Source organism: Theropithecus gelada, chromosome 20, assembly GCF_003255815.1.
Source record: "Theropithecus gelada isolate Dixy chromosome 20, Tgel_1.0, whole genome shotgun sequence".
In the NCBI taxonomy this organism is placed as follows: domain Eukaryota; kingdom Metazoa; phylum Chordata; class Mammalia; order Primates; family Cercopithecidae; genus Theropithecus; species Theropithecus gelada.
In genome coordinates, this window is record NC_037688.1 from 51,313,270 (window position 1) to 51,327,980 (window position 14,711).

The 14,711-nt window shown below is 50.8% G+C and overlaps 2 protein-coding genes across 7 annotated transcripts in view; both read right to left on the reverse strand.

Moving 5' to 3' along the window:
• The window catches only part of MAPK8IP3 (mitogen-activated protein kinase 8 interacting protein 3), a 61,662-nt gene extending 57,553 nt beyond the window's left edge, over positions 1–4,109 (reverse strand). For all 4 annotated transcript variants that reach the window (XM_025371010.1, XM_025371012.1, XM_025371013.1 and 1 more), the window contains exon 1: positions 3,622–4,109. In XM_025371010.1, coding sequence (XP_025226795.1) covers positions 3,622–3,939 — 318 coding nt within the window. In that variant the 5' untranslated portion in view covers positions 3,940–4,109. The remainder of the gene's footprint in view (positions 1–3,621) is intronic.
• Positions 4,110–8,783: 4,674 nt separating this feature from the next.
• Positions 8,784–14,711, reverse strand: part of JPT2 (Jupiter microtubule associated homolog 2) — a 21,460-nt gene continuing 15,532 nt past the window's right edge. Inside the window, exons 4-6 of one of the 3 annotated variants that reach the window (XM_025370004.1) lie at positions 12,284–12,332; positions 11,327–11,359; positions 8,785–10,117 (exon numbers count right to left, since the gene is read on the reverse strand). In XM_025370004.1, coding sequence (XP_025225789.1) covers positions 9,921–10,117; positions 11,327–11,359; positions 12,284–12,332 — 279 coding nt within the window. In that variant the 3' untranslated portion in view covers positions 8,785–9,920. Of the gene's footprint in view, positions 11,360–12,283; positions 12,333–14,711 lie in introns of all 3 variants that reach the window. The other 2 variants (XM_025370005.1, XM_025370002.1) reach the window with 2 other exon arrangements.

A 14,711-nucleotide genomic window follows, 5' to 3' on the forward strand; every position in this document is an offset into this window, starting at 1 on the left:
TCTTTTGTTTTTTTAGTAGGGACGGGGTTTTGCCAGGTTGGCCAGGCTAGTCTCGAACTCCTGACCTGAGATGAGGAGGTCAGGAGTTCAATGTCAAATGTTGGGAAGCTGAGGTGGGAGGATTGCTTGAGTCCAGGAGTTTGAGACCCGCCTGGGCAACATGGTGAGACCTCATCTCTTGCCTGCCTCAGCCTCCCAAAGTGCTGGGATTACAGATGTGAGCCACTGTGCCCGGCTGATAACTTTTATTTAACTAGGAAAAAGTAAGTTTTGGATAAAACTGTCTTTCCTTGCATCCTTTCCTTACATAGCATCAAATGCTGAATGATCAGCAAACATCATGATCTGGTCTTGTTGAGAGAACACCCGCTCCAGCTGCCACCATGAGCCTGGGGGCTGTTACCAGCAGCAGTTTCTTTAGGGTTAAGAAGATTTTAAGGCAAATAATGACTCCTAATACTCACATGTCATCGCTCACACCTTATTTCTCCTCTTGTGAGCTAAGCGGTTGATCACTACGGGCTAAGGGCTCTTTGCTGCCCGGGTAAGCACGGCAAACGTGGTGGCTCTGCACAGCCTCCTCTGGAGCTGCACCGGACGGCGCATGTGGAGGCAGCATCTGCTCCTCGCCAGCCCCCACCCCGTTCGGCTGCCGTTTCCCACCTTCTTTTCCACTGAGAAAGAACTTGAGGGATTTAAAAAACTTTGTAACAGAAACTGCACAACCAGAAACTGCACTGTCTGGTAGGTAGACAGCAATGTCCGGTGCCTGCCGTCCACGGTGGCCCTGAGAAGCCGTCAAGGGCTCTGCCCTGACTCTGCTACATCTGCCTGCCCACAGTTCTCCAGGCAACCAACAGCCAGTGATGGTGCTTGGATCTTGAGATGAAACTGACTTGCGAAGTCCGCGGCCACTGCAGCCCAGCGAGGGGAAGAGGATGGACCCAGGGTGTGTGGCTCCTGAGGGCCGGGCTGACACTCAGGCTGGGGTCTGCAGACTCCACGGCTTGGGTCACTCTCTCGGGAGACCCCACCCTCTCTAGCTCCCGTCACTCCCATACACCCAGCTGCCTGGTCTCAGAGCACACTGGGAATCACTGTGGTTATTACCGGCAAGAAGATGGGAACAGGGATGTCTGCTCTGCTCAGGCTTTTTCAAAACCCTGCAGATTCTGTCTGCTCAGAGGCTGCAGTGGCTCAGGTTACTCAGCTCTGACTAAGCCTTCTTGAGCTGAGTGGCTGGGGACGGAGCTTCTGCTGACAGCTCACCCAGGAGCTCCTCTGCAACAAGACATGCCTGCAGCGAGTGACGTCCCGCTGCCCTCTTATCAGACACACGTCTATGTGATCACAAGTCCCTGCCTAGACAAGACGCTGACCCACGGGGCGCAATGGTCTACAAAGCTGGAAATGAAGGTCTGCTTGATTCAGTAGAGGAGGAGGCATGCCAAATGTTGACAGCATCGAGCCCTTTTCCTTAGTTGTAAGGCCCTCAGGTCTTTCCAAGGGCGCACTATTAGCGTTTAATCACAGCCTCCATGCTGGCCAAGCATTGGTTGGCTTCAGGGCTCCGCTCCGAAGCTCTCCCTGCAGCTTCTCTAAAGAGCTGGGGCAATGGTGGGTCTCAGACTAAAGGCGATAGCTTTGCAAACCGCAAGCACACCCGCCAGCTCAGTCCAGCGGGAGTCCTGGGGGAGGGCAGATGCACTCACGGCAGCTTACATGTGAACCGCACAGAGCTGGGCAGCGCCTATCCCATGCAGAGCTCATTTTTAAGCGGCAAGGTTATAATTTCTAGCCTTAACGTTGTCCATCTTGATTTTCTCCTGTCAGTTCCTTCTCGTCCACTATACTGACCACATAGGTACAAGGTGAAAGAAAAGAAACCCACCTGAAATCTAGGTCAGGCCACTGAGTGTGGGAGAGAAGTGGAGGGCAGTGCCCAGCAGAGCAGGGCAACCACAGCTCCACAGCTGAGCGAGGGGAGCCCTGGCACTCCAGGCTTCTGGGGAGCAGCCCTCCGGTGCCTGCAGCTGCCTGGCATGGAAGCAAGCACCCAGGCCAGCATCGGGTTCACTCTGCATCCTGGCTGGGCACTTCTGGGGTGGGTGACCTTGGTTCAGCCCCTCCACTTCTTGGGACAAGTTTCCTTCCCAGTAAAATGCCTACAGTCACCCTGAGCTCCAAAATCCATGAACCCTTGCGTTCCCTTAGGTTGAGAACTTTAACTCAGTTTTGCTGGAACCGCGGCATTCCAATCAACACACAACCGCCTCCTGACAGACATGACCCAAACGTAATAGAAACCGCAGTAAAGGAGGAATGATATAACATACTGTTATTATTTTTATAAACACGCTTTAAATCAAACTAGGCCATAAATCACCTTGGTTTCAGAAAAAGCCAAAATACTGACACCATCTTTTATTTTCCTATTAAAGTCAAGAATGTGTTAATCCAAATTAATTGAAAAGGAACTGAAGCTCATTTCCTAAGACACGTCTATTCATAAGTCAAACAGCATTACCTAACTCCTAGAATGAGGCAATTTCTGGGCTTAGAGATCGGCCTAGTGCAATTCACTCCTTTGATGGAAAATCAAACCCCAGGCAGTCGACAGGCCAAGGTCACAGAGGCAAAGTAGGGATGGGAACCAGCCTCCCTGAACCTGTTTCCCACAAAGGGCGAGGCTCTGGGCCCACACGCAGGCAGGCCGAGCTCAGTATCTGATGGTGAATGAATGTAGCGAAGTGGAGCTCCCCACAGGGCACGGCTCTTGTAACTGCTTCACAAATAAGCGATTTCCAGGTTATGGAGACATCCTAGTACAGAATTAAACGCTTCCAACTCAGACTTTTAACTCCTCAGAAGCCAGAGTGGTTTCTCAGCCCTGGCTACATCAGCTAACAATCTCGCCAAGCAAGGCACCAAGGGGCAAAGAGATCACCTCCAGAACTCGAGTGTTCCTTCTGCTGACAGAGGAGCAGCCCGCCTGCGGCCTTGTTCTGTGTTTACATCAACCACCCAATTCACCCATGTCACAGACCTTCAAAATGCGGGCTTAGGGACAAGGCAAGGTCTCCAACATCAACAGACGGCTGCAGCACCCTAAGAACACCAAACATTCCTTTTCCAGGTGGGTTTAGAATGGCAGCCGACAGAGGTAGCACTTGGGGTCGGGAAACGGTTTTGACTGAACACACGCACGAAAGCAAAGGGAATTGGCATGCAGAGGTGGGTGGGGAGGGGAGAGTGAGGCCTGGCTTTGAAGCTGAGCTCTCGGGGATGATGCCAGGCACATCGGGTTTGGGGCTGAGCGTTCAGGGCTGGGGGCCCGGAGGAGGGGGTCAGGGCCCAGGCCTGGGCGGAAAAGGGGGTCCCCGGGGATCGGGGTGGGGTCCCGGGGCAGGCGGGGGGTGCTCTAGGGAGGTGTCTCACGGCGGGCACAGGGGGTGGGGAAGTCCCGGGGAGGGGGATGGGGGTCCAGGCGGGTCTCGGGGCGGGGTCTGGGGGTCCGGGGCGCCGGGGCGAGGTCTGAGGTCGGGACAGGTGTGGGTCCCGGACCCGGGGCTGGCTGGGGGTCCGCGACGGGGATGCGGGCGGGTCCCGCGGCCCACGCACCTCCTCCGCCTGCCTGCGCAGCGCCTTCTCGCGCTCGTACTGGGTGAGCAGCTGCTCGTTGTCCTCGCGCAGCAGCTCCAGCTCCACCTCGTGCTCCTGGTTCTCGCTGAGCACCGAGTCTAGGTTCTCCAGCACGTTCACCACCAGCGGCATGAGCTCCTTGACCACCTCCTCGTCGTAGCAGTGGATGAGGCGCTCGAACTCGCGGTAGATGGAGCCCGCCAGGCCCGACACCCGCTCCGACATCACAGAGCCGGAGCAGTAGTCGTCCTGGTACACCACCACGCCGCCGCCCTCGTCCATCTGGATCTCCATCATCGCGGCCACCGCCGCCGCCAGCGCGGCTCGCTATCTGGCCGGCGCGCCCGGCCCTCCCCGGCTGCCTCAGGTCCCGCAGGCCGCGGCCCGTCGCCTCCCGCAGCTGCTGTCGCCTCAGGGCTCAGCCGCCGCCGCTGCTGCCGAGGAAGCGCCCGTCACTCATTCGCCGGAAGTCCCGCCCTCCAGCCAGAGGGGGCGGTGCCCGCGCGCCCAGCCGCAGCCGCGACGCCAGGGGGCGCAGGGGCCGTGACGTCAGAGGAAGCCGGGCTTCGGGCCGGAAGCTTGGCTGAGGAGGGCAGAGGGAGATGTTCTCCAGGATGGTGGGATCCGCGGGGCGGCGGTGGTCGGTATCCCCAGCGCGCGGTACCTTGAGCACGTCCCCGCCACCCTGGGCTTTCGGTGACCTCGGTCGCATCTCCGGGCTCTGCACACACCGGCGGCTTTAGGTGAAGGCTCAGCGCCTGCGTCTCCACCCCGGCCGCCCTGATGAGCCTGCGTTCCCTACAGCACTGCGCCCCGCTCAGTCCGCGCCCAGCGCCTCCCTTCCTAGTGCCTTCCGCAGTCAGCTGGCTCCCCCCGGGATTCTGTGAATGCACCCTCAACGCCCATCTCATCCTGAAACCCAGCAGCGTGGCCTCCTTCCTTTCGCCCACTTGTCCCTAACGCACTGTGTGACTGCTTCAGATTTTCGTGTTTTTTTTTTTTTTTTTGAGATGGAGTTTCGCTCTGTCCCCCAGGCTGGAGTGCAGTGGCGCGATCCCGGCTCACTGCAACCTCCGCCTTCCGGGTTCAAGTGATTCTCCTGCCTCAGCCTCCGGAGTAGCTGGGATTACAGACCAGCTAATTTTGTACTTTTAGTATTTGGTATTTTAGAGACGGGGTTTCGCCATGTTGGCCAGGCTGGTCTCAAGTGATCCGCCCGCCTCCACCTCCCAGAGTGTTGGGATGACAGGCGAGAGCCACCGCGCCCGGCCAGATTTTCGGTTTCTTTTCAGCTATGTGCAATCTGTTTAACCCATCCACTGGGTTATTAATTTCAGCGATTTTTTTTTTTTTGAGACGGTGTTTCGCTCTTGTCGCCCAGGCTGGAATGCAATGGCACGATCTCGGCTCACTGTAACCTTCTCCTGGGTCCAAGCGATTCTCGTGCCTCAGCCTCCTGAGTAGCTGGGACTACCGACGCGCCATTAACGCCTGAATCTTTTTTTTTTTTTTTTTTTTTTTAGTAGAGACAAGGTTTCACCATGTTGGCCAGGCTGGTCTCGAACTGCTGACCTCAAGTGATCCACCCGTCTCCCTTGGCCTCCCAGAGTGTGGGGATTACAGGCGTGAGCCACTGCACCCAGCCAATTATTGTATTTTTGTCCTATTTGATTTCTTATATTCTAGCAGTTTTGATAGGCTCTTATACTTCCACCCACGTATTTATCTTTAAGCTTTGTGTGTGTGCCTCATAACTACAGTATCTGCAGCCTTTGCAGGTCTGATTCTGCGTGTCATCCTGGTTGACTCTTGGCTCAGGCTCCCCTTTCCCCCGTTCTGAGCTACTGTCCCCTGGACTTTTGTCTCTGGAAGTGCTTGAGGCCTGAACTGAAAATGTGTTGCTCCGTAAGATTTGCACTTTATTTTGCTGGGCAGGGGGACACCATGAACCCAAGACTTTGAAACTGGGAGCCACAGATGTATTGTGAATTCTGATGAAACCACATCAGTGACTGCTTAATGCTAATAGGAATGGCCACTTACCGTTTTTCACCCACTGAAATGCTCATCAGTTCAGATCCTCTCATCCTAACCTGATTGCACCTGAACAGTAACTCCCGTAGCTGACACCCTACTGAATTTTTTTGGTTCAGTTTTTAGAGGCAGGGTCTCACTCTGCTGCTCAGGCTGGAGGCACTGGCATGATCAGGGCTCACTTGAACTCTTAGGCTCAAGTGATCCTACCTCAGCCTCCTAAGTAGTTGGGTCTACAGGTGTGCACCACCACTGCTGGGCCAATTTCAAAAACATTTTTGTAGAGGAGGTCTCACTATGTTACCCTGGCTGGTCTTGAACCCCTGGCCTCAAGCGGTCCTCCCCTTGGCCTCCCAAAGTGCTTAGATAGGTGTCAGCCACCATGCCAGGCCCTATTGTGTTTTCACATTTTCTCCTTGCAACGTAATTTGCCGTATAGACGTTCAACCATCCCACTAAGAGGTTTCAGTCTCAGATTCCAATTTCCTGGGATCCCAAGTGACTTAATTTTGCCAAATCTCCATTTCTTTTCTTTTTTCCTGAGATGGAGTCTCACTTTGTTGCCCAGGCTAGAGTGCAGTGGCGCCATCTCAGCTCACTGCTACCTCCACCTCCCAGGTTCAAGCCATTCTCCTGCCTCAGCCTCCCGAGTAGCTGGGACTATAGGTGCGTGCCACCACACCCAGCTAATTTTTCTAATTTTTAGTAGAGACGGGGTTTTACCATACTGGTCAGGCCGGTCTCAAACTCAACCTCAGGTGATCCACCCGCCTCAGCCTCCTAGTGTTGGGATTACAGGTGTGAGCCACCGCACCTGGCCCCAAATCTCCATTTCTAAGCCTGCAAAACAGCCTAAAATATCCAGCTCATTAGGAATGTCAGCTAATCCATGAAAGGCACATGGCACCATCTCCAGCAAATAACGTGCAATAAAGGCTATGGAGAGTTGTGAGGTTCTATAAAGTGAAAATGACGAGGCTGGGCAAACAGATGTAATCTATAATCCTTCCTGGTGAGTAAGTTAGAGCAAGCTTGCATTCTGGGGGATGTTTAAAGCTTCTGCTTTATACCTTTGAGAAATCTGAGCCCTTTGAATTCCTGAGGTAGCACACTAGGAGCACTGCTACCACAGGGAGAGGCCAACAGACTTGGCCATCAACTCAATTGATTAATTATCACTACCATGATTGGGCAGATTTGTTACTTGAAGTTGGTTACAACAATGAAATTGTAACAAGATGATATGCTGGGTAATTCTCGACGCTTATGCAATCATACAGCTGGCCTGCTCCTGAAAGGCGGTGCTGAATCAGAACCTCTTACAGCTGGGCACAGTGGCTCACACCTGTAATCCCAGCACTTTGGGAGGCCGAGGAGGTGAAACCCAGACTCTACCAAAAATAAAAATAAAAAATAGTAATAATCAGCCAGGCGTGGTGGTGCATGCCCGCAGTCCCAGCTACTTGGGAGGCTGAGGTGAGAGGATCACTTGAGCCTGGGAGGTTGAGGCTGCAGTGAGCAGAGATTGTGCCACTGCACTCCAGCCTGGGTGACAGAATGGCTCTGTCTAAAAAAAAAAAGAAAGAACTTCTAGTAATAGAGGAGTTGACTTCCTTTCAGATTTGGAAATATTATTTGGGATGCAACTTTTTCTCATTAAAAGACCTTAAAATGTAAGATAGGCTTGTAAAATGTAAGATGTAAGTTTCTAAAATTCAGCTTTAATTTCTAAGTATCTGCCCTAATGCCTGCTAAGAAGTCACACAGTTCCCTGTGATGTTCCTCTCATCTTCGTGAGTTGAGTTTTAGAGAGCATCTTTAGATAGCACTTTGTAGCCACACATAAAACAGGAATATTTCAATGATGATCTTCAAGATGGTAAGGATTATGAGCGCAGAAGAAATTAAGCAGCCAGCACGGGAGGAGGCATCTACACGCTCACAGGGCACACCACAAAGATCATACGGCAAAGTTATCTGCCATCAAAAGAGCCTGTGTATTCCTGGACAAGGCACAGGGCTTGAGGTGGCAACCGTTCGAGGTCTGTTCTTCACACCCTCACCCTGTACCAGGTGGCGCCACCCTGCATCCTTCTAGACTTGGCCAGTGCCAGGCCTCTGGAGACAGAGGAGTTGAGACTCTCAGAGGTTTCCATGCTTGCTGATGGCTTTGGCAGCCACTAGAAATAGGAAACTTAGTGTGTCATTGCCTAGCCGGGTTCTTGGAATTCGCTCTACACCCTGTAGATGAACAAGTGGAAATGGTGTTTCAGTTAATGCATGTTGGTTTTCTTTCTCAAGCGTTGACTTTAATCTCATCTGGCCCCGATCTAGCAGGCAGAATGGTGTGGAGCCTTCTAGAGAGGGACTCTCAGGCTCACAGTCTGAGACGTTTACCCTGAATCCACATAATGCCTGTAAGGATATTAGGTATGTCTGACGACATATGAAAACAGCTAATACATCAGAAGGAAAGAAACTCAATTTTTTTTTTCTTTTTTTGACACAGGGTCTTGCTCTGTGGTCCAGGCTGAAGTACAGTGGCATGATCATCACTCACTACAGCCTCAATCTCCTGGTCTCAAGTGATCCTCCTGTCTCACTCCGCCTCCAGAGTAGCTGGGACTACAGGCATGTACCACCACACCCGGCTAATTTTAAAAAGTTTTTTTGTAGAGACAGGGTCCCAGTATGTTGTCTAGGCTGGTCTCAAACTCCTGAGCTCAAGTAATCCTCCCACCCTGGCCTCCCAAAGACTAGAGGCCCGAGCCACCATGCCCACCTGTTTTCTTGACAGGACTTGAACATGACAAGCTCTCTGCTTCTCCTCACCTACGCACTGCAAGCCAGGCCAGAGGCAGGTTCAACACTTTAAGGATATGTTAGGACAAGTGGTATACAAGGGGAAAAAAACCCTTCACTTAAGTTACAGAAACAGAAAACAAAACTGGCTTATTCCCCCAATTATTGTACTCAAAGCTTTGAGAAGATTAATTTTGGCATCCTCTGGCTAAATGCAAAACAACAAAACAAACAGGCAAACCCTTTCAGCAAGAAGAGCTGTGGGGGAAGGGACTGTAAGGGACACACACAACTGACAGCAAAAGCTCTGAGCACATGATTGCTAAGTTTAATTCAACTGTTACACCCCATTCTGCCTTGTAAAAATAACAAAACGCTCCTATCAAAATGACATTGTGATGTGAGTACAGGCTTTTTGTTTTGGTATAGCTCTAGAAAAATGTTGGCACCGAATGCACTTAAGAAAAGTGTTAAGGCTTAATACAAATACAGAGACAAGTCATTTCTCAATGCAGCTTAGAGGGTGAGAACAGGATGCTAGGTTTTTAAACCTTCCAAATACAGGCAGTCCCCAACATACAGACGTACAGAACACCTCCCAAATGCAAATGACAGCCACAGAGCAGGACTTGCATGTGCAGGAACTCCTCTTCTCCCAGTGACCAGACTAAGCACTCTGAATCCCGCGAGGGAAAGGCGGGACAGACGCGAGAAAAGTAACGTCAGGGGCTCCGTCACAGCTGCCCAGAGGCTTCTGCTAAAGTTCATATTTTCCTCATTCCCATCTCTGGTTTCTCCCATTACCCAGAAGTCCCTGCCAGGGGCAGAAGTAAAGAGTTTTTCCTCTCACCTAGTGGACAGCAGGGGCTGGGAGAATCACAGATCCCAGTACGGTCATGTCCTATTTCTTCCTGGCAATCTGATTTGGAATTCGTGAATCATTTTCTCAATTAAAAAAAAAAGTTATAAATGGTAGTTCATTTCCAGCATTAAACTGTTTCCTTTTAAGTTGCATCAATGACTTTGAAGCTAAACCACGTGAGGTGTATGCAGAGCACACAGAGTGTTTCTTGGCTCCAAAGTCTACAGGCAATCAAAAGGGGGAGCTGTCTTTGGTTGACAAAGCCTTGTGCAGACCCCTCAGCGTGCCAGGTGTAGGAAGGGGAGCTTGGCAGGCAGCGCCTGCAGGCACTTAAGCACTGAGGCAGCGTGAGCCTCACTGGACATGGCTGCTGCTTTTCTAAAGTTTAATAATGATGATGTTTCTAGCACCAAGCATTAGCTTTGTAGGCACTCAGAGCAAAGCTGCCACCACCCAGACATTCTCCTCTGTTAACAGATGCCCACCCAAGGAGAGCATGAGAACTGAGCTTGCAGCCCTTTAGGGAGATGGGGAGGGGCTTCTGCCTGAAGATGAAAGCAACACCACCTTTGCCATCCCATTAGCTGAGTGAGCAAAGCTCAGGGAATTGGACAGGTGTGACTTTGCTACTGAACTCTTTCATCTCCTGGCCTAAGGTCTGTAGTCTCTTGCGGAAGCTTGTTTGTGAGTTAGATCCAGAGGTTCTATAAAGCTTTGTAGAGGGTGGCCTACACAGCTCTTCTTCCTCTTTGGTGTACCTGAACAACTGACTTTTTTCTGGAAAGGTGTCAGAAACAGACCAGAGTCAACAATCATTTATGTAAAGCTGGTATTTAAAAATAGCTTTTTAGATGTTATTAAAGAATTCAAACCTAAGAACCCAAGGTTCCCAAGCATCTCTTCTTTCCACCAACCAATTAAGGAATAAAGACAGACACAGGAGGAACTTAAATAAGCCACTTACTCATATGTATCTGAATAGATTTGGAAAGTCCCGCAGAGGTCAGTAGGCCTCATTTATGGGAAGAACTGTGGCTTGTGAAGGGAACTGTCTACCTCATTGGAGAACAACAGAGGCCTAGACTTAAGGCTGATAAGAGGGGAAAAAGGAAGAACTCACAAGCAAAACTGGCATGTAAAGGACCAAGACCAGCCCTCTGACATGAGATCAGATCAGGCCGAGGTTTCAGATGGCAGGAACTGGGCACTTCAGAGGGTCAGGGCACCAAAAAAATCTTCCATAAAGCAGAAGACAGATAACAACTATTTGGTTTTTTGAAAGCTGCCGAGGAAAAGCAATCAAGATGTTTCAAGAAAAGACTGCAGAACAAATACGCTGGGGGTAAAATAAAGTGGGGACGCTGGATTTAGCAGCCGTGATCTCCAGAATGGAAGCCGTTCTGCTAAGAGGGCAATATACTGTTAGTGTTTCTGCTTACGCCGCCTCCATTCCACAGCAGCGGCGGACAGGTTGTTTTGGTTTCTTTCAGTCATTCCTAGACATCCAGTCAGCTGGCAGACTGTTGATCCAAGGACCATGCCCTGCCCCACCTCCCCACCCTCACCCCCCTTCCAGTTCCTCTCAAACCTGGCCTACACACGAGCGATGGTTAGGGGTGCCCCATTTCATCCCCACAGAGGCACCTCCCAGCCGTCTGGAAGGCACGGGTCTCCAGGCAGCTCTCAAGACGGCCGTGGAGACGCTGAGCAGCCAGGCTCACACACGACTAACCCTCTTCCCACCCCGCTCATTTGGGCAAAAGGAAATGAAAACATTGCTACCCTATCTCTTGAGTTTCTGGTCTGGCTCCGGGTGGAGCAGTGGCTTCTTTTAGTAGAAGGAGATGCTGGATTTGCCTCCCGGTGGGTTTAGGACCTTGTTGTGAGAGCGAGGCCGCGGTCCCAGCCGGGGCTCGTGGCTGTCGACTGTGGGCGTGGGCTCCTGCTCCTTGGCGAGGCCTGCTTCTTTGGCGCTGCCTTTCTCACCTGGCTGTGCTCCAGCTGGGATGCTTGTTGCTGCTGTGGGACACAGTTAGCACACCATCGCGTTAGAGGCAACCCGTGACCCTGACAGGCAGGCTGTGGAAATAAACAGTGTGTCATAGAGCAACTTGCAAGAAATTCACGCTGTAACTGGGAAAGAGAAGACAATACAGACAGGCTTTTCATCTGCTACCAAAACAACTCACTGCAATTAGCAGATGCAGTTTTGAAATGGGCATAAAGTTGGGGCTTGCTACTGTAAATACTCCTAGATTTCTTCCTAAGTGAATTGTTTCTTCATACTGCTTGTTAGACACCATTTCTTCCATCTCAAGCTCCCTGAGAGTGACCATGAGGAGGAGAGCAAATGTGTCCTAGCCGAGGGCTTAGCGAGGCAAAGGCAGGCCCTGTGGCTGTTACCCTGGACTTTTCCAAGGTGAATGAAATCCCACAAATCTTGGTCATTAGTTAAGGGAAATGGAGACCCACAGGCAGAAACCGATGCCCACGGTCAGGCTGAAGAGCCGCAGGGAGAGTCGAAGTCTGCCGCTCAGCCTGAGCAGTGGCTCGCTCCCCGGGGTGACCCACCATGGAGACACCCGCCTCCCCATCCCCCACCCCTCCCCGGGCCCCTCTCTTCTCAATTAGTTCTGCCAGCTCTGCGCTTGGCCTTGAGTTCACTGTAAGTTTGGGATGCCTGCCCTTCACTACACAGATCCGTTTCTGGGAGACGACCCCATGGCCCTGGGCCTAGGCTGATGAGCAAGACCGCAAAGTCCCAAGGTTTCACCCCAGCCTTCTTCAAATGCTGAATCCTCCTGCAGTGGACACACCCGAGCTTATTTTAATCAGGTAGCCTGGAAGGTGCAGAGAAAGACCCTCATTCTCAGGGGACACAGCAGCAGCTCTTCCAGAAAGAATGAGGCCACTCAAGAGAAGGGAAAGAAAACACAAGCTCACCTGTCAGGTCCGACTGTGGTTCTTCTCCTTCACATAAGAAAACATGATCCTGCAACAGGCAAACCACCGAGTCAAGACTCACTCAGAAAATTTTACCCTCATTGAAATGGACAATGAAAACCAGGGCATATAATCTTTTAATTTACAAAAATGTTTGTGCATCTGACCTCAGTCCCCCCAAACCCTCTACAGATTATTCTGAAACAAATGTGGTATTTCATTTATCCATACATATTTCAAGATGTAGCTCTTAAAACATCCTCTAAAAAATAACAATAACACCCTCAGAACTCCAAATATTAATGATTCCTTAAATATCAAAGTCAATTTTTTTTTTTTTTTGGAGACAAGAGTCTTGTTCAGTCAGGTGGGAGTGCGGTGCTGTGATCTCGGCTCACTGCAGCCTCTACCTCCTGGGCTGAAGCGATCCTCACACCTCAGCCTCCCAAGTAGTGGGGACTACAGGCGTGAGCCACCACACCCGGCTATTTTTTGTATTTTTTGTAGAGACATGGTTTTTGCCACGTTGCCCAGCTCGCCTCAAACTCCTGGGCTCAAGTGATCCGCCTGCCTCAGCCTCCCAAAGTGCTGGGAGTATAGGCGTGAGCCACTGTGCCCAGCCTCAAAGTCAAATGTTTAAATACTTGGCATAATATTTTCAAGGTTCATCCATGCTGCAGCGTGTGTCAATGCTCCATTCCTTTAATATTCCACTGTATGGACAGACCACATGTTGTTTACCCATTCATCTGTGGATGGACAACTGAGTCATCCCCGCCCTTGGGCTACTGTGAATAATCCTGGTGCAAGGATCTAGTGTTTGACTCCTTGTTTTCAAGTCTTTTGAGTACATACTTAAGAGCAGAATTGTTCGGTTATGTGGTAATCCTGTTCAACTCTGAGGAACTGGCAGTATCCACAGCCACTGCACGCTTTTCCATTCCCACCAGCAATGCATGAGGGTTCCAGTTTCACCGCATCCTCACCAACTTTTATTTTCCATTTTTACATCACACGATCCAAGCAGGCATGCACTGGCATTTCACGGGTTTCTGATGTGCATGTCCCCAATTGCTAATGACGCTGCATGTTTTCAGGTGTTTTTTGGCTGCCTGTGTCTCTTCTTTGGAGAAATGTACATTCAAGTCTAACGCCATTTCTGAATTGGGTTTGTTATTTTGTTGTTGAGTTGTAGGCATTCTTTATATATTCTGGATAGTAACCCCTTATCAAACATGATTTGCAAATATTTTCTCCCATTTTGTGGGTTGCCTTTTCCCTTTTTTTTTTTTGAGACAGAGTCTCACTCTGTCTCCCAGGCTGGAGTGCAGTGGCGTGACCTTGGCTCACTGCGCCCTCTGCCTTCTGGGTTCAAGCAGTTCTCCTGCCTCAGCCTCTCAAGTAGCTGAGACTACAGGCACCCGCCACCATGCCCAGGTCCTTATTATTAGTAGAGATGGGGTTTCACCATGTTAGCCAGGATGGTCTTGATCTCCTGACCTCATGATCCACCTGCCTCAGCCTCCCAAAGTGCTGGGATTACAGGCGTGAGCCACTGCGCTCGGCCGAATTGCTGACTTTTAGGACATTTCTGATCCGGCCAAAGTTCAGCTTGTAGTAAAGCCCCCAAAGATACTTCCCAAAGAGATGCTCTCTTGAAAATAACTCAGACAGCATGGCTGGGCACAGTGGCTCACGTGTGTAATCCCAGCACTTTGGGAGGTTGAGGCAGGTGGATCATGAGGTCAGGAGTTCAAGACCAGCCTGGCCAACATGGTGAAACCCCATCTCTTCTAAAAATACAACAATTAGCCGGACATGTTGGTGCACGCCTGTAATACTGGCTACTCGGGAGGCTGAGGCAGAATTGCTTGAACCCGGGAGATAGTGGCTGCAGTGAGTTGAGATCGTGCCACTGCACTCCAGCCTGGGCGACAGAATGAGACTCTGTCTCAAAGAAAACGAACAAACAAAAAAACCCAACCAAATCTCAGCAGAGTCTAACGGGTCCTATGAGACTTTACAATGGAAAGAGATGTCGCTGCAGAGACGCCAGCACAAGAGAGATGTAGGGCAATCTAAACCAGGCTGGCCGCAGTCGACACTCTCATCCAGTCATGTCCTCTCCTTTCTGTTTACATTTCCATTTCAATTCTTCAATGGGCCATCTTCCAGCATATAAACCGATAAACGTGCAGCAGTTTTCTAAGCTTAAGTAACTCCAGAAATGGTTACGAATTTTATTTTAAGAATTTTCTGGCCGGGCGCGGTGGCTCAAGCCTGTAATCCCAGCACTTTGGGAGGCCGAGACGGGCGGATCACGAGTTCAGGAGATCGAGACCATCCTGGCTAACACGGTGAAACCCCGTCTCTACTAAAATACAAAAAAAAAAAAAAAATTAGCCGGGCGAGGTGGCGGGTGCCTGTA